Source organism: Panulirus ornatus, chromosome 11 (genome assembly GCF_036320965.1).
Source record: "Panulirus ornatus isolate Po-2019 chromosome 11, ASM3632096v1, whole genome shotgun sequence".
Lineage (NCBI taxonomy): Eukaryota > Metazoa > Arthropoda > Malacostraca > Decapoda > Palinuridae > Panulirus > Panulirus ornatus.
Genome location: NC_092234.1, coordinates 19,762,617 through 19,782,970, shown reverse-complemented (window position 1 = coordinate 19,782,970; position 20,354 = coordinate 19,762,617). Strand labels below are relative to the sequence as shown.

The 20,354-nt window shown below is 41.5% G+C and overlaps 1 protein-coding gene across 2 annotated transcripts in view; it reads left to right on the top strand.

Moving 5' to 3' along the window:
• wfs1 (wolframin ER transmembrane glycoprotein wfs1) overlaps nt 1–20,354 on the top strand; it is an 81,266-nt gene that overhangs the window by 55,365 nt on the left and 5,547 nt on the right. For both annotated transcript variants that reach the window (XM_071666723.1, XM_071666724.1), the window contains one exon: nt 2,511–2,625. In XM_071666723.1, the coding sequence (XP_071522824.1) occupies nt 2,511–2,625 (115 nt within the window). The remainder of the gene's footprint in view (nt 1–2,510; nt 2,626–20,354) is intronic.

Below are 20,354 nucleotides of genomic sequence, written 5' to 3'. Positions count from 1 at the left end.
CTCCTGTTTTTCTCCATTCAAACTTACCTCCCCATTAACTTGCCCCTCAACCCATCTGAACCTAATAACTGTGTTCTTATTCACATTTACTCTCAACTTTCTTCTTTCACACACTTCACCAAACTCAGTCACCAGCCTCTGCATTTTCTCATCCGAATCAGCCACCAGTGCTGTATCATCAGCGAACAACAACTGACTCGCCTCCCAAGCCCTCTCATCCACAATAGACTACATACTTGCCCGTTTCTGCAAAACTCTTACATTTACTTCCCAAACCACCCCATCCATAAACAAATTAAACAACCATGGAGACATCATGCACCCCTGCGAGAAATCGACATTCACTGGGAACCATTCACTTTCCTCCCTTCTTACTCGTACACATGCCTTACATCCTTGGTAAAACCTTTACACTGCCTCAAGCAAACCTACCTCCCACACCATATACTCATAAAACCTTCCACAAAGCATTTCTATCTACCCTAGCATATGCCTTCTCCAGATCCGTAAATGCTCTGTACACATCCATCTGTTTTTCTAAATATTTCTCACATACATTCTTCATAGCAAACACCTGATCCACACATCCTCTACCACTTCTGAAACCACACTGCTCTTCTCCAGTCTGATGCTCTGTAGATGCCTTTGCCCTCTCAATCAATGCCCTTTTCATATAATTTCCCAGGGATACTCAACAAACTTATGCCTCTGTAATTTGAACACTCACCTTTATCCTCTTTGCCTTTGTACACTGGTAGTATGCATGCATTCCGCCAATCCACAGGCACTTTACCATGATCCATACATACACTGAATATCCTTACTAACCAATTCTTGGGTTAGCTGTGTTACATTCATCCACCACACTTATACTATGAAAGTAATTCTTTACACCCTTTTTTTTTAGAAAATTTCTTGCTATGTCCTTTGGTTGCTTAAATCCTATGTTTCTTGAAGAACTGTTCTCTGTCCATGACTCCAGCATGTTTGAAATACTTAAAGGTTGAAATCAATTTTCCCCCTTACTCCTAGCACTTCCAAGGTTGGCAAATTTAAAGCCTCTGGCCTTTCCCGTAACTCAGGTTTATTAATTCAGGTACCATAGTTGAGAAGCATTTTATGATTGTGGGCTTATATAGGATATGAACAGCTTGCTAGATATTTCCACATCCATATTCTTTGAAGCTTTTCTAATATTTGCTGGCAGAAAGAGTATTTCCTTAAGTATTCTCCTAAAGTGGGACTAAGGCCACAGGTTAGGGATGATATCGACTCCCAAGTTCTTCTAACATGCAGAATCTTAAAACTTATTTCATGATAGATGATCCATCATATTGAGACCTTCTTTCTGTTTGTTCCTTCCTCATTGCTTTACAATTACTCAGGTTGGATTTCATCCACCATAAATCAGACGCTTATAAGTTGATAAGTCTTCCTCGCTTTTCATTGTCAAGACTCCCTCCTTGACAGCAGTGGTTAACAAGCTGGAAGGAATTATTGCTGTTGGAATGGAACAGGATGTAGCTGACCATCCTCAGAAACTGCACCAGTTGTACTCAAACCTAAGTTCTAATCGATATTACACCCTGATGATTACCAGCCTTAATAGATGTCATATAACCTGCATCCTCACTTCCATATTCATGCTTTTCCTTAACTGCTTGGCACCATTTTTCCAGATTTTATGGGTCATTTAGGCCCACAAAAGTAAGCAGTAACAGGAGAAATAAAAAATGAGCACAGTGCTGTTAACACAGACTTGACAAAAGCCTTTAAAACTGGAAGAGGAAAATGTTGATAGGCTGAGTGCTGACCAGCACATGCTGTTGTCATCGACTGAACACACATCTCAGTTAAAGGAGGAGATTGATGCATGTTGGGTGTTGTAGTACAGAATTTTTGAATTGCTAGATGGCTTTTAACTGTTTTGTTTTTGTTTTGTTGAAAAAAAATCTGACAGGAGAGAGAGTATTATGACAAAGCAGAGCTAAACATTACAGAGTTAATTGAGATGGTACATCTTTATTTATACATATGCATTATACATTGCTGTTGTTGCTGGAATTTGGCTGCATGTGAATACACCGCAAGTAAGAAATTACCTTGTGAGAGGATGTCTCTCTGTCATTAAATGGAGAGAAACAGTCTTATTGAGTACCTTCTTGCTATAAAGGAGTACATCTTTTCCATTCTTCTGTGTGAAGATGGATTTATATTAAGTCCTCATCATAATCAAATTGACAGAGAATATCATCATCGTACCTTTGTACTAAGCGAGTGAATAAATCTGTATGAGTCATCACAGCAACTAATGTCTATTCACTCAAGAGAAAACTGTATAAGTAGCAGGAGTATGTAATACTAAGGTGTGCACTTCATTTAGGAACTTGACCTATCTTGGTCCAACTTAATGTATTTTATGCTCTTTTCTTTCTGATTGCTAATTTGATAATTTTCCTCATTAGGTATGTTTCCTACCCCCAGTTAATAAGCATTTGATGTACTTGCAGCTTGAGTGATGGCAATGATGTCATCAGCAGTAGTGGCCTGACTAACAAGATTCATGAAATTTTGGCATGCGAAGAGATGGAAGCTAAAGAAACCGAGGCAGATGATTGCCAACAGGTAAATATGCTTGTTAGATAAGGCATCAGTAATTGCAGACATGAAAATGATAAAAGAAAATTTCAGTCCCTTGAAATTCTTATTCAGGAAAAAAGCTTAGATGTTCTGGCTCTGAATGAAACAAAGTTCATGGGTAAAAGGGAAGAATGGTTTGGAGTAATGTCTGGAGTTGGTGTAAATGCAAGAACTAAGGAAGGATTAGCTCTACTGCTGGTGTGAGAAAGAGTGTAAAGAAATAAATTCAGATTGACGGTTAAAAATGAAAGTGGATTGCGAGAGATGGGTAATTATTTGTGCTCATACACATGGCCATGAAAAGGATCATGAGAGACGAGTTTTGGGAGCAACTGAGTTAGTGTGTTAGTAGTTTTGATGCGAGTCCTGGAATTAGTGTTGGGTGATTTGAATGTAAAGGGGGATAATGTGGCAGTTAAGGATATCACAGGGGAGCAAGGGTAATTATTTGTGTTAATGCTCATGGCCATGAAAGGGATCATGAGAGACAAGAGTTTTGGGAGCAACTGAGTTAGTGTGTCAGTAATTTTGATGGGAGACCTAGTATTAGTGTTGGGTAATTTAAATGCAAAGGTGAATGATATGGCAGTTAAGGATATAACGGGGAGCAAGGGATATTCAGTATAATGACTGGAAATAGTGAACAGCTTGTTGAGTTATATGCTGAGAAAAAACAGGTGATTAGGAATACTTGGTTTGATACAAGGGGCATTCACAAGTATACATACATGGGTAGGTAAGATGGTTAGTGGACATTTTTAGATACTGTATTAATTGATAGGTGTGCTAAAGAGAGGCTTTTATATGTGAATGTATTGAAAGGGGCAGCTGTGAGATGTCTTATCATTACCTAGTTGAGATGAGGGTGAAGATTTTTAGAGGTTTACAGAAACGAGGAAATGGTATGGATGAAAGAATGGTAAAAGTAAATGAGCTTGAAAAAGAGACTTTTGTGAAGAAATTTTATTTGTTTATTTACTATATTCACCATTTCCCGCATCAGCGAAAGAGCGCAAGGAAACAGACAAGGAATGGCCCAACCCACCCACGTACACGGGTATACATAGACGCCCATACACGCATATATACATACATATACTGTGCTGAGAGGGGCAACTGGAGGAATGTCTGATCATTATCTTGTGGAGGCAAACATGAAGATATGCAGAGGTTTTCAGAAAAGAAGAATGTTGGATTGAAGAGAGTGGTGCGAGTAAGTCAGCTTGGTAATGAGACTTGTGTGAGGAAGCACCAGGAGAGATTAAGTGCAGGATGGAAAAAGGTGAGAGCAAATGACGTAAGGGGAGTGGTGGATGAATGCGATGTATTTAGGGAAGAAGTGATGGCTTGCGCAAAAGATGCTAATGGCATGAGAAAGGTGGGAGGTAGGCAGATTAGAAAGGGTATTGAGTGGTGGGATGAAGAAGTAAGATTGTTAGTGAAGAAGAGAGAGAGGCATTTGGATGATTTTTGCAGGGAAATAGTGCAGATGACTGGGAGATGTATAAAAGAGAGAGGTAAGAGGTCAAGAGAAAGGTCCACTAGGTGAAAAAGAGGGCTAATGAGAGTTGGGCTGAGAGAATATCATTAAATTTTAGGGAGAATAAGATGTTTTGGAAGGAGGTAAATAAGGTGTGTAAGACAAGAGAACAAATGGGAACATTGGTGAAGGGGCAAATGAGGAAGTAATAACAAGTAGTGATGAAGTGAAAGGGAGATGGAGTGAGTGTTTTGAAGGTTTGTTGAATGTGTTTGATAATAGAGTGGCAGATACAGGGTGTTTTGGTCGAGATGATGTGCGAAGTGAGAGGGTCATGGAGAATGGTTTGATAAACAGAGAAGAGGTAGTGAAAGCTTTGCAGAAGATGAAAGCCGGCAAGGTGGCGGGTTTGGAGGGTATTGCTCTGGAATTTATTAAAAAGGGGGTGACTGTGTTGTTCATTGGTTGGTAAGGATGTTCAATGTATGTATGGATCATGGTGAAGTGCTTGAGGATTGGCGGAATGCATGCATTGTACAAAAGCAAAGGGGGTAAAGGTGAGTGTTCAAATTACAGAGGTATAAGTTTGTTGAGTATTCCTGGGAAATTATATTATTTATTTTATTTTTATTTTGCTTTGTCGCTGTCTCCCGCGTTTGCGAGGTAGCGCAAGGAAACAGACGAAAGAAATGGCCCAACACACCCCCATACACATGTATATACATACATGTCCACACACGCAAATATACTTACCTATACATCTCAATGTACACATATATATACACACACAGACACATACATATATACCCATGCACACAGTTCACACTGTCTGCCTTTATTCATTCCCGTCGCCACCTCGCCACACATGGAATGCCATCCCCCTCCCCCCTCATGTGTGCGAGGTAGCGCTAGGAAAAGACAACAAAGGCCCCATTCGTTCACACTCAGTCTCTAGCTGTCATGCAATAATGCCCAAAACCACAGCTCCCTTTCCACATCCAGGCCCCACACAACTTTCCATGGTTTACCCCAGATGCTTCACATGCCCTGATTCAATCCACTGACAGCACGTCAACCCCGGTATACCACATTGATCCAATTCACTCTATTCCTTGCCCGCCTTTCACCCTCCTGCATGTTCAGGCCTCGATCACTCAAAATCTTTTTCACTCCATCTTTCCACCTCCAATTTGGTCTCCCACTTCTCGTTCCCTCCACCTCCGACACATATATCCTCTTGGTCAATCTTTCCTCACTCATTCTCTCCATGTGCCCAAACCATTTCAAAACACCCTCTTCTGCTCTCTCAACCACACTCTTTTTATTTCCACACATCTCTCTTACCCTTACATTACTTACTCAATCAAACCACCTCACACCACACATTTTCCTCAAACATCTCATTTCCAGCACATCCACCCTCCTGCGCACAACTCTATCCATAGCCCACGCCTCGCAACCATACAACATTGTTGGAACCACTATTCCTTCAAACATACCCATTTTTGCTTTCCGAAATAATGTACTCGACTTCCACACATTCTTCAAGGCTCCCAGGATTTTCGCCCCCTCCCCCACCCTATGATTCACTTCCACTTCCATGGTTCCATCCGCTGCCAGATCCACTCCCAGATATCTAAAACACTGTACTTCCTCCAGTTTTTCTTCATTCAAACTTACCTCCCAATTGACTTGACCCTCAACTCTAATGTACCTAATAACCTTGCTCTTATTCACATTTACTCTTAACTTTCTTCTTTCACACACTTTATCAAACTCAGTCACCAGCTTCTGCAGTTTCTCACATGAATCAGCCATGAAATTATATGGGAGGGTATTAATTGAGAGGGTCAAGGCACGTAAAGAGCATCAGATTGGGGAGGAGCAGTGTGGTTTCAGAAAAGGTAGAGGATGTGTGGATCAGTTGTTTGCTTGAAGAATGTTATTTTTTTTTTTTTTATACTTTGTCGCTGTCTCCCGCGTTTGCGAGGTAGCGCAAGGAAACAGACGAAAGAAATGGCCCAACCCCCCCCATACACATGTATATACATATGTCCACACACGCAAATATACATACCTACACAGCTTTCCATGGCTTACCCCAGACGCTTCACATGCCTTGATTCAATCCACTGACAGCACGTCAACCCCGGTATACCACATCGCTCCAATTCACTCTATTCCTTGCCCTCCTTTCACCCTCCTGCATGTTCAGGCCCCGATCACACAAAATCTTTTTCACTCCATCTTTCCACCTCCAATTTGGTCTCCCTCTTCTCCTTGTTCCCTACACCTCCGACACATATATTCTCTTGGTCAATCTTTCCTCACTCATCCTCTCCATGTGCCCAAACCACTTCAAAACACCCTCTTCTGCTCTCTCAACCACGCTCTTTTTATTTCCACACATCTCTCTTACCCTTACGTTACTCACTCGATCAAACTACCTCACACCACACATTGTCCTGAAACATCTCATTTCCAGCACATCCATCCTCCTGCGCACAACTCTATCCATAGCCCACGCCTCGCAACCATACAACATTGTTGGAACCACTATTCCTTCAAACATACCCATTTTTGCTTTCCGAGATAATGTTCTCGACTTCCACACATTCTTCAAGGCCCCCAGAATTTTCACCCCCTCCCCCACCCTATGATCCACTTCCGCTTCCATGGTTCCATCCGCTGCCAGATCCACTCCCAGATATCTAAAACACTTCACTTCCTCCAGTTTTTCTCCATTCAAACTCACCTCCCAATTGACTTGACCCTCAACCCTACTGTACCTAATAACCTTGCTCTTATTCACATTTACTCTTAACTTTCTTCTTCCACACACTTTACCAAACTCAGTCACCAGCTTCTGCAGTTTCTCACATGAATCAGCCACCAGCGCTGTATCATCAGCGAACAACAACTGACTCACTTCCCAAGCTCTCTCATCCCCAACAGACTTCATACTTGCCCCTCTTTCCAGAACTCTTGCATTTACCTCCCTAACAACCCCATCCATAAACAAATTAAACAACCATGGAGACATCACACACCCCTGCCGCAAACCTACATTCACTGAGAACCAATCACTTTCCTCTCTTCCTACACGTACACATGCCTTACATCCTTGATAAAAACTTTTCACTGCTTCTAACAACTTTCCTCCCACACCATATATTCTTAATACCTTCCACAGAGCATCTCTATCAACTCTATCATATGCCTTCTCCAGATCCATAAATGCTACATACAAATCCATTTGCTTTTCTAAGTATTTCTCACATACATTCTTCAAAGCAAACACCTGATCCACACATCCTCTACCACTTCTGAAACCACACTGCTCTTCCCCAATCTGATGCTCTGTACATGCCTTCACCCTCTCAATCAATACCCTCCCATATAATTTACCAGGAATACTCAACAAACTTATACCTCTGTAATTTGAGCACTCATTCTTATCCCCTTTGCCTTTGTACAATGGCACTATGCACGCATTCCGCCAATCCTCAGGCACCTCACCATGAGTCATACATACATTAAATAACCTTACCAACCAGTCAACAATACAGTCACCCCCTTTTTTAATAAATTCCACTGCAATACCATCCAAACCTGCTGCCTTGCCGGCTTTCATCTTCCGCAAAGCTTTCACTACCTCTTCTCTGTTTACCAAATCATTTTCCCTAACCCTCTCACTTTGCACACCACCTCGACCAAAACACCCTATATCTGCCACTCTATCATCAAACACATTCAACAAACCTTCAAAATACTCACTCCATCTCCTTCTCACATCACCACTACTTGTTATCACCTTCCCATTTGCGCCCTCACTGAAGTTCCCATTTGCTCCCTTGTCTTACGCACTTTATTTACCTCCTTCCAGAACATCTTTTTTTTTTTTTTTTTTTTTTTTTTTTTTATACTTTGTCGCTGTCTCCCGCGTTTGCGAGGTAGCGCAAGGAAACAGACGAAAGAAATGGCCCAACCCCCCCCCCCCATACACATGTACATACACACGTCCACACACGCAAATATACATACCTACACAGCTTTCCATGGTTTACCCCAGACGCTTCACATGCCTTGCTTCAATCCACTGACAGCACGTCAACCCCGGTATACCACATGACTCCAATTCACTCTATTCCTTGCCCGCCTTTCACCCTCCTGCATGTTCAGGCCTCGATCACTCAAAATCTTTTTCACTCCATCTTTCCACCTCCAATTTGGTCTCCCACTTCTCGTTCCCTCCACCTCCGACACATATATCCTCTTGGTCAATCTTTCCTCACTCATTCTCTCCATGTGCCCAAACCATTTCAAAACACCCTCTTCTGCTCTCTCAACCGCACTCTTTTTATTTCCACACATCTCTCTTACCCTTACATTACTTACTCGATCAAACCACCTCACACCACACATTGTCCTCAAACATCTCATTTCCAGCACATCCACCCTCCTGCGCACAACTCTATCCATAGCCCACGCCTCGCAACCATACAACATTGTTGGAACCACTATTCCTTCAAACATACCCATTTTTGCTTTCCGAAATAATGTACTCGACTTCCACACATTCTTCAAGGCTCCCAGGATTTTCGCCCGCTCCCCCACCCTATGATTCACTTCCACTTCCATGGTTCCATCCGCTGCCAGATCCACTCCCAGATATCTAAAACACTGTACTTCCTCCAGTTTTTCTTCATTCAAACTTACCTCCCAATTGACTTGACCCTCAACTCTAATGTACATAATAACCTTGCTCTTATTCACATTTACTCTTAACTTTCTTCTTTCACACACTTTATCAAACTCAGTCACCAGCTTCTGCAGTTTCTCACATGAATCAGCCATGAAATTATATGGGAGGGTATTAATTGAGAGGGTCAAGGCACGTAAAGAGCATCAGATTGGGGAGGAGCAGTGTGGTTTCAGAAAAGGTAGAGGATGTGTGGATCAGTTGTTTGCTTGAAGAATGTTATTTTTTTTTTTTATTATACTTTGTCGCTGTCTCCCGCGTTTGCGAGGTAGCGCAAGGAAACAGACGAAAGAAATGGCCCAACCCCCCCCATACACATGTATATACATATGTCCACACACGCAAATATACATACCTACACAGCTTTCCATGGCTTACCCCAGACGCTTCACATGCCTTGATTCAATCCACTGACAGCACGTCAACCCCAGTATACCACATCGCTCCAATTCACTCTATTCCTTGCCCTCCTTTCACCCTCCTGCATGTTCAGGCCCCGATCACACAAAATCTTTTTCACTCCATCTTTCCACCTCCAATTTGGTCTCCCTCTTCTCCTTGTTCCCTCCACCTCCGACACATATATCCTCTTGGTCAATCTTTCCTCACTCATCCTCTCCATGTGCCCAAACCACTTCAAAACACCCTCTTCTGCTCTCTCAACCACGCTCTTTTTATTTCCACACATCTCTCTTACCCTTACGTTACTCACTCGATCAAACTACCTCACACCACACATTGTCCTCAAACATCTCATTTCCAGCACATCCATCCTCCTGCGCACAACTCTATCCATAGCCCACGCCTCGCAACCATACAACATTGTTGGAACCACTATTCCTTCAAACATACCCATTTTTGCTTTCCGAGATAATGTTCTCGACTTCCACACATTCTTCAAGGCCCCCAGAATTTTCGCCCCCTCCCCCACCCTATGATCCACTTCCGCTTCCATGGTTCCATCCGCTGCCAGATCCACTCCCAGATATCTAAAACACTTCACTTCCTCCAGTTTTTCTCCATTCAAACTCACCTCCCAATTGACTTGACCCTCAACCCTACTGTACCTAATAACCTTGCTCTTATTCACATTTACTCTTAACTTTCTTCTTCCACACACTTTACCAAACTCAGTCACCAGCTTCTGCAGTTTCTCACATGAATCAGCCACCAGCGCTGTATCATCAGCGAACAACAACTGACTCACTTCCCAAGCTCTCTCATCCCCAACAGACTTCATACTTGCCCCTCTTTCCAAAACTCTTGCATTTACCTCCCTAACAACCCCATCCATAAACAAATTAAACAACCATGGAGACATCACACACCCCTGCCGCAAACCTACATTCACTGAGAACCAATCACTTTCCTCTCTTCCTACACGTACACATGCCTTACATCCTCGATAAAAACTTTTCACTGCTTCTAACAACTTTCCTCCCACACCATATATTCTTAATACCTTCCACAGAGCATCTCTATCAACTCTATCATATGCCTTCTCCAGATCCATAAATGCTACATACAAATCCATTTGCTTTTCTAAGTATTTCTCACATACATTCTTCAAAGCAAACACCTGATCCACACATCCTCTACCACTTCTGAAACCACACTGCTCTTCCCCAATCTGATGCTCTGTACATGCCTTCACCCTCTCAATCAATACCCTCCCATATAATTTACCAGGAATACTCAACAAACTTATACCTCTGTAATTTGAGCACTCATTCTTATCCCCTTTGCCTTTGTACAATGGCACTATGCACGCATTCCGCCAATCCTCAGGCACCTCACCATGAGTCATACATACATTAAATAACCTTACCAACCAGTCAACAATACAGTCACCCCCTTTTTTAATAAATTCCACTGCAATACCATCCAAACCTGCTGCCTTGCCGGCTTTCATCTTCCGCAAAGCTTTCACTACCTCTTCTCTGTTTACCAAATCATTTTCCCTAACCCTCTCACTTTGCACACCACCTCGACCAAAACACCCTATATCTGCCACTCTATCATCAAACACATTCAACAAACCTTCAAAATACTCACTCCATCTCCTTCTCACATCACCACTACTTGTTATCACCTTCCCATTTGCGCCCTTCACTGAAGTTCCCATTTGCTCCCTTGTCTTACGCACTTTATTTACCTCCTTCCAGAACATCTTTTTTTTTTTTTTTTTTTTTTTTTTTTTTTTATACTTTGTCGCTGTCTCCCGCGTTTGCGAGGTAGCGCAAGGAAACAGACGAAAGAAATGGCCCAACCCCCCCCCCCCATACACATGTACATACACACGTCCACACACGCAAATATACATACCTACACAGCTTTCCATGGTTTACCCCAGACGCTTCACATGCCTTGCTTCAATCCACTGACAGCACGTCAACCCCGGTATACCACATGACTCCAATTCACTCTATTTCTTGCCCTCCTTTCACCCTCCTGCATGTTCAGGCCCCGATCACACAAAATCTTTTTCACTCCATCTTTCCACCTCCAATTTGGTCTCCCTCTTCTCCTCGTTCCCTCCACCTCCGACACATATATCCTCTTGGTCAATCTCTCCTCACTCATTCTCTCCATGTGCCCAAACCATTTCAAAACACCCTCTTCTGCTCTCTCAACCACGCTCTTTTTATTTCCACACATCTCTCTTACCCTTACGTTACTTACTCGATCAAACCACCTCACACCACACATTGTCCTCAAACATCTCATTTCCAGCACATCCATCCTCCTGCGCACATCTCTATCCATAGCCCACGCCTCGCAACCATACAGCATTGTTGGAACCACTATTCCCTCAAACATACCCATTTTTGCTTTCCGAGATAATGTTCTCGACTTCCACACATTTTTCAAGGCTCCCAAAATTTTCGCCCCCTCCCCCACCCTATGATCCACTTCCGCTTCCATGGTTCCATCCGCTGACAGATCCACTCCCAGATATCTAAAGCACTTCACTTCCTCCAGTTTTTCTCCATTCAAACTCACCTCCCAATTGACTTGACCCTCACCCCTACTGTACCTAATAACCTTGCTCTTATTCACATTTACTCTCAACTTTCTTCTTCCACACACTTTACCAAACTCAGTCACCAGCTTCTGCAGTTTCTCACATGAATCAGCCACCAGCGCTGTATCATCAGCGAACAACAATTGACTCACTTCCCAAGCTCTCTCATCCCCAACAGACTTCATACTTGCCCCTCTTTTTATTCTCCCTAAAATTTAATGATACTCTCTCACCCCAACTCTCATTTGCCCTTTTTTTCACCTCTTGCACCTTTCTCTTGACCTCCTGTCTCTTTCTTTTATACATCTCCCACTCAATTGCATTTTTTCCCTGCAAAAATCGTCCAAATGCCTCTCTCTTCTCTTTCACTAATACTCTTACTTCTTCATCCCACCACTCACTACCCTTTCTAATCAACCCACCTCCCACTCTTCTCATGCCACAAGCATCTTTTGCGCAATCCGTCACTGATTCCCTAAATACATCCCATTCCTCCCCCACTCCCCTTACTTCCATTGTTCTCACCTTTTTCCATTCTGTACTCAGTCTCTCCTGGTACTTCCTCACACAGGTCTCCTTCTCAAGCTCACTTACTCTCACCACCCTCTTCACCCCAACATTCACTCTTCTTTTCTGAAAACCCATACAAATCTTCACCTTAGCCTCCACAAGATAATGATCAGACATCCCTCCAGTTGCACCTCTCAGCACATTAACATCCAAAAGTCTCTCTTTCGCACGCCTGTCAATTAACACGTAATCCAATAACGCTCTCTGGCCATCTCTCCTACTTACATAAGTATACTTATGTATATCTCGCTTTTTAAACCAGGTATTTCCAATCATCAGTCCTTTTTCAGCACATAAATCTACAAGCTCTTCACCATTTCCATTTACAACACTGAACACCCCATGTATACCAATTATTCCCTCAACTGCCTCATTACTCACCTTTGCATTCAAATCACCCATCACTATAACCCGGTCTCGTGCATCAAAACCACTAACACACTCATGCAGCTGCTCCCAAAACACTTGCCTCTCTTGATCTTTCTTCTCATGCCCAGGTGCATATGCACCAATAATCACCCACCTCTCTCCATCAACTTTCAGTTTTACCCATATTAATCGAGAATTTACTTTCTTTTTACTTGAAGAATGTATGTGAGAAATACTTAGAAAAACAGATGGATTTGTATGGAGCATTTATGGATCTTGAGAAGGCATATGATAAGAGTTGATAGAGATGCTTTGTGGAAGGTATTAAGAGTAAATGGTGTGGAGGTAAGTTGCTAGAAGTAGTGAAAAGTTTTTATAAAGGATGTAAGGCATGAGTACAAGTAGGAAGAGAGGAAAGTGATTGGTTCCCTGTGAATGTAGTTTTGTGGCAGGGGTGCGTAGTATCTTCATGGTTGTTTGTTTATGGTTGAGGTTGTTTGGGAGGTGAATTAAAGAGTTTTGGAGAGAGGAGCAATTATGCAGTCTGTTTTGGATGAGAGTGTTTGGGAAGTGAGTCAGTTGTTTGCTGATGATACAGCGCTGCTGGCTAATTTGGGTGAGAAACTGCCAAAGTTGGTAACTGAGTTTGGTAAAGTGTGTGAAAGAATAGAGCTGAGAGTAGATGTGAATAAGAGCAAGGTTATTAGATTCAGTAGGGTTGAGGGACAAGTTAATTGGGAGGTGAATGGAGAAAAACTGGAGGAAGTGAAGTGTTTTAGATATCTGGGAGTGGATTTGGCAGCGGATGGAACCATGGAAGCGGAAGTGAGTCACGGGGTGGGGGGAAGGTTCTGGGAGCATTGAAGAATGTGTGGAAGTCGAGAACGTTATCTCGGAAAGCAAAAATGGGTATATTTGAAGGAATAGTGGTTCCAACAACGTTATATGGTTGTGAGGCATGGGCTATAGCTAGGATTGTATAGAGGAGGGTGGATGTGTTGGAAATGAGATGTTTAAGGACAATATGTGGTGTGAGGTGGTTTGATCGAGTAAGTAATGAAAGGGTAAGAGAGATGTGTGGTAATAAAAAGAGTTAGGTTGAGAGAGCAGAAGATTGTGTATTGAAATGGTTTGGTCACATGGAGAGAATGAGTGAGGAAAGATTGACAAAGAGATATATTTGTCAGAGGTGGAGAGAACAAGGAGAAGTGGGAGACCAAATTGGAGGTGGGAGGATGGAATGAGAACGATTTTGAACAATCGGGGCCTGAACATACCAGAGGGTCAAAGGTGTGCAAGGAATAGAGTGAATTGGCATGATGTGATATACCACATCGTTCCAATTCACCCTTCTCCTTGCACGCCTTTCACCCTCCTGCATGTTCAGGCCCCGATTGCTCAAAATCTTTTTTCACTCCATCCTTCCACCTCCAATTTGGTCTTCAGCATCTACTTTTTCCCTCCACCTCTGATACATATATCATCTTTGTCAATCTTTCCTCTCTCATTCTCTCCATGTGACCAGACCATTTCAATACACCCTCTTCTGCTCTCTCAACCACACTCCTTTTATTACCACACGTCTCCCTTACCATTCCATTACTTACTCGATCAAACAACTTCACACCACATGTTGTCCTCAAAGATTTCATTTCCAACACATCCACCCTCCTCTGCACAACCCTATGTATAGCCCATGCCTCACAACCATATAACATTGTTGGAACCACTGTTCCTTCTAACATACCCATTTTTGCTCTGCAAGATAATGTTCTCGCCTTGCACTCATTCTTCAACGTTCCCAGAACCTTTGCCCTCTCCCCCACCTTGTGACTCACTTCCGCTTCCATGGTTCCATCTGCTGCTAAGACCACTACCAGATGTCTAAAACACTTCATTTCCTCCAGTTGTTCTCTGTTCAAACTTACCTCTCAATTCACTTGTTCCTCAACCCTACTGAACCTAATCAACTTGCTCTTATTCACCTTTACTCTCAACTTTCTTCTTTCACACACTTTACCAAACTCAGTCACCAACTTCTGCAGTTTCACACCCAAATCAGCCACCAGCACTGTATCATCAGTGAACAACAACTGACTTATCTCCCAAGCACTCTCATCCATAACAGACTGCATACTTGCTCCTCTCTCCAAAACTCATGCATTCACCTCCCTTACCACCCCAAACATAAACAAATTAAACAACCATGGAGACATCATGTACCCCTGCCCTAAACCGACATTCACTGGGAACCAATTACTTTCCTCTCTTTCTACTCGTACACATGCCTTACATCCTTGATAAAAACTTTTCACTGCTTGTAGCAACTTACCTCCCACAAAGCATCTCTATGAACTCTATCATATGCCTTCTCCTGATCCATAAATGCTACAAACAAACCCATTTGTTTTTCTCACATACATTCTTCAAAGTAAACACCTGAGCCACACATCCTCTACCATTTTTGAAACCAAACTGCTCTTCCCCAGTCTGATGCTCTTTATATGCCTTTACCCTCTCAGTCAATACCGTCCCATATAATTTCCCAGGAATACTCAACAAATTTATTCCTCTGTAATTTGAAAACTTACCTTTATCCCCTTTGCCTTTGTACAATAGCACTGTGCATGCATTCCACCAATCCTCAGGCAATTCACCATGATCCATACATACATTGAATATCCCTACCAACCAATCAACAACACAGTCACCCCCTCTTTTAGTGAATTCCACTGCAATACCATCCAAACCCGCCGCCTTGCCGGCTTTCATCTTCCGCAAAGCTTTCACTACCTCTTCTCTGTTTACCAAACCATTCTCCCTGACCATCTCACATTGCACACAACCCTGACTCTGTTATCAAACACATTCAACAAACCTTCAAAATACTCACTCCATCTCCTCACTACATCACTCCTTGTTTTTTCCTCCCCATATTCCCCTTCACCGATGTCCCCATTTATTCTGTCTTATGTACTTTATTTACCTCCTTCCAAAACATATTTTTATTCTCCCTAAAATTTATGATACTCTCTCACCCCAATTCTCATTTGCCCTCTTTTTCACCCCTTGCACCTTATTCTTAACCTCCTGCCACTCTCTTTTATACATCTCCCAGTCATTTGCACTACTTCCCTGGAAAAATCTTCCAAATGCCTCTCTCTTCTCTTTCACCAACAATCTTAGATTGTTCATTCCACCACTCACTACCCTTTTTAATCTGCCCACTCCACTTTTCTCATGCCACTTGCATCTTTTGCACAAGCCATCACTGCTTCCCTTAATATGTCCCATTCATCCCCTACTCCCCTTACATCATTTAACTTTCTGAAAGGGGGTGTGAAGAAATATCTGGAGATATTGGGTATAGAATGGCATAAGATAAGAATTGATAAAGCTAGAGGATTGAGTAAGGAGTGGGAGGAATTTACAGGAGCATTGCTGGCATGTGGGAGAGAAGCAAGCATCATGTGTAAGGTGGGAGCTGGTCAAGTTAGAAAGATAGTGGATGCTGCTAGGGAAAGAGAAGAGAGAGGCATATGGGCATTACTTACTGGGAAATAATGCAAATGATTGGAGGATGTATAAAGTGGCCCATAGACAGTCAAATATGTTTCTACATGGTGCTTGATCATACAATTTGAGCGTGTGTGGGTGTGATTGAAGGTATGACCAACGTGCTTGATTAAGATTAGACAGGTTTGATGATTTCTCATCATACATGAGGTTTGTCATAGGTGCTTGACCATTTGTGGCATTGCTTTTATCAAATATGCTCAGTTAAGTAGCTGCAGTCATGGCGAGCACATCTGAATCGCAAAAGTTGTGACAGGAGTTCATTAAATTATACAACCAGTTTCCTGCTGTTTGGATAATAAAAAGTGATGACTATAAGATTGGAAATCTCAAGCAATTGTGCTATGAAAAGTTAGTTGAAAAATGAAAGAAATCATCCTGTCAGCTACAAACATCACAGTAACAAGAGAAATTAATTCTTTCCGTACAAGCTACAGGCAAGAGTTAAAAAGGTACTTAGCAGTGAAAAGTCTGGAGCAGGCACAGAAGATTGGATGTTTTGTAAGTTTATTTAGCCTACTAGTCCTTAGCTTATACAAACAGATCTTTACACTTATGAACATTAATACTAAAATATTGAATGTTACTAATGGAAGTCATTCGTTGATTGCATGTTTCGAAATGGTTTTATAACCAAACATTTAATGGTTATCATATTGCCTATCTGATTACTATTTGATATAGGTCTAGGCCTTGGCAAGCATTAGTCAACTTTGAATCAACTACTAGGCTTATTTTCATCATGATCCTGTAGCCTATTTAGGCTTACGCCTATGCAAACATTACAGTATTCCAGTACACATTTCGTTATAATTTGATGAGATTAATTATACTTTTATAGCCATAATTGCCAGATCCTGGCCTATGTCATGCTAACCCCTCCCTTTTGGTCTATTTCAAAGGGGTTGTTTGCCAAAATTCACTTTGGTTTCAAACACATATGCCATTTTAGCTTATATTAGAGATTTTATCTGATATAAGCCAAAAATTGCCAGATATGTATTTGAAACCAAGGTGGATTTTGGCAAACAAACCCCTTTGAAGTAGGCTAAAGGGGGTGGGTTCGCAAAAAGTAAGTTAAAGTATGACAACTGCGTTAGTAGGTGGGTAACTTATGTTACTGAAAGTTTATTGCCAGGGCACTGTACCATCATTATTAAAATAATGGTAGTATTTATCTCTCACTTCCTTTGCTGAGTATGCTGCATTTCGTGCATTAGTTGGCTCTAATGAAATTGATTGTCTACTCTTAGACCTCCAATTTCCTTCTCTTATTACCTAAGTATTTCATCCTCTGTGTCAAATTTGCCTTCTGAATAGAGGGCACTATTTTACAAATGACAACATGCCAAATCAATAATTGATACTTTTTCTGGGCAGAGGTTTATGGCACTCAGAAGAATCTGTAACCTGCATACTAACATGCCAAAAACATTTTCCATAGTGTGGTGAGCTTGCGATAACTGGTAATCGCATATTTCGTCTTTTTAGATAGACTTCAATGTGCTTAGGGTTTCATTAACCCAGGGATGCATAATGGGGTCATATTGACCCCAGCAATGCCAAAACGTTCAATATTTTTCATTTAGTTGTTTGAAATAGATTTGCACCTTGTGACTTCATAATTTGTCATTTTCTTTCTGTGAATTCCTTTGTACTCTCAACACTTTTGATTTGGCGTGTTGTGGACCAATTCACCATCAGTGCGTGACTGGCGTCTAATTAACACCAAGTTATTTATTTGAAATATATGAGCATTGTCTTCTAGATATGAGCAGTACAAAATATATAATTTTTGCAATAATGCAGGACTATAGTATTTTATTAGAACTGCCCTACTAAACAAAACATTTATGTACTCAATAAATTAATCTGTTTTATTCCAGAACATTACACATATCGAATATCCAGAACAACATGCTTATTGAACACTTTCGATGAGCAAGTGCTTAGGTCTCGCTGCAAGGGTTGTATCAGTACTGTAACTTCTTGCAGTTTCACATCATGTTCTTGTACCTCTAGCATGTCCCATCCAAAAAATTTGAATGATGAACAAATTAGGGATCTATTAGCAACTAGTAACATAGACAAAGAATTGAATGATATAAGTAATGAATTTATTCCTCCTCCTGGCAACACTTCAGTTGACAGTTCTGATACAGATAACAGTTTTAGTGACGATGATTGTCAGACAGATGTTACTGCTACGATCTCACGTGCTGCCAGAAGAGATGACAAGTTTATGTATGCACTGTCAGGTGATAAGTGATGTTTGACAGCTCCATCCACCCACAAGGTCATTCGGCTTCATTGAATGTTGTGACAACACACAGTGGAATTACTTCATATGCTACTAGTAGAATAACTCAGAACTAATCTTCCGCTTTTGATCTTATCTTTGATAACAGTATGATGACTACTATTATGAATGAAACAAACAGGCAAGGAAAACAGATGAACAGCGACTGGAAACTATTGACACTTGATGAACTTCATGCTTATATAGGCTTGTTTATTGTAAGAGGAGTCTACAAAAGCAAAAATCAAGCAGTGAGTTAGTTGTGATATCCCCTGTTGGGCCCTCCTGTATTTTCCAAAACCATGGCAGTCAACAGATTTGAAGAGTTTGCAGCACATTAAGTTTTGATAATCCAGCTACATGAAACAGTACCCTCACTGCTGTTAGATGGATTTGTAGAAAATTCTCAACATTGCTACCAACATAGAGACTATTTTACCATTGATGACCAATTCTATCCATATAGGGAACATTGTAGGTACACTCAATACATGCCATCAAAACCTGCCAAATATGGTCTAAGATTCTGGGTTCTGGCAGATGCTGACACATATTATGCATCATATATTGAAATGCACACAGGTAGAGATGGAGAGAACTCATGAATTAGGAATGCATGTTGTACTAAAGCTCACAACTCTCTTGCATGGAATTGGAAGAAATGCCACGTTTGACGATTTTTTCACCAGCTTGAAATTAGCTAGACAGCTTGCATCACAAAAAATGTCATTAGTAGGAAGTATTTGCAGTAACAGAAGGGAAGTGCAAAAGAACTGTGGTAAGTAAAGCAGAAGAAATTGAGAGTGTTTTCTCCTGTAGTGAAGAAGGGATACAAATAGTGCCGTATAAGGCCAGAACAAAGGTAAGAAATTGAGTGATTGTAACAAAAAGGAAATGAAAGTGATACTGTTTTATAATTCAACTAAAGGTGTTGACTGTGTAGCTGAAAGAGTTGGTATTTCATGTCAAATATAGAGTAAGAGATGGCGTGTTCCCATTTGGTGTAACTTGGTTGATCTGGATGGATGTGTTGGAAGTGAAATGTTTGAGGATAGAATGTGGTGTGAATTTGTTTTTGTTTGGTCAAGTAAGTAATAAAAGGGTAAGAGAGGGGTGTGATGATAAAAAGTGTGGTTGAGAGAGCTGAAGAGAGTATGTTGAAATGGGTTGGACATATGGAAAGAATGAGTAAAGAGAGGTTGCCAAAGAGGATATATGTCAAATGTAAAAGGGACAAGGAGAAGGGAGAGAGCAAATTGGAGATGAAAGAATAGGGTAAAAAAAAATTTTTGAGTGATTGAGGCCTAAACAGGCAGAAGGGTGAAAGATGTGCATGAGCTTAGTAAAGTGAATTAGAACAATTTGGTATACAGGGTCATTGTGTTGTCAGTGGCATTTGAAGCTTCCAGGAGAAGCCATGGAAAGGTCTGTAGGGCCTGGATGTGGATAGGGGCTATTGGTTTTGTTGCATTGCATATGACCTACAGAATGGATATGAGCAAATGCAGCCTTTCTTCATCTGTTCTTGGCACTACCTTGCTAATGTAGGAAGCAGCAACTAAGTATGACTGGGAGATGTATAAAAGGAAGTAGCTGGAGGCCAGAGAGAAAGGTGCAAGGGTTGAAAAAGAGG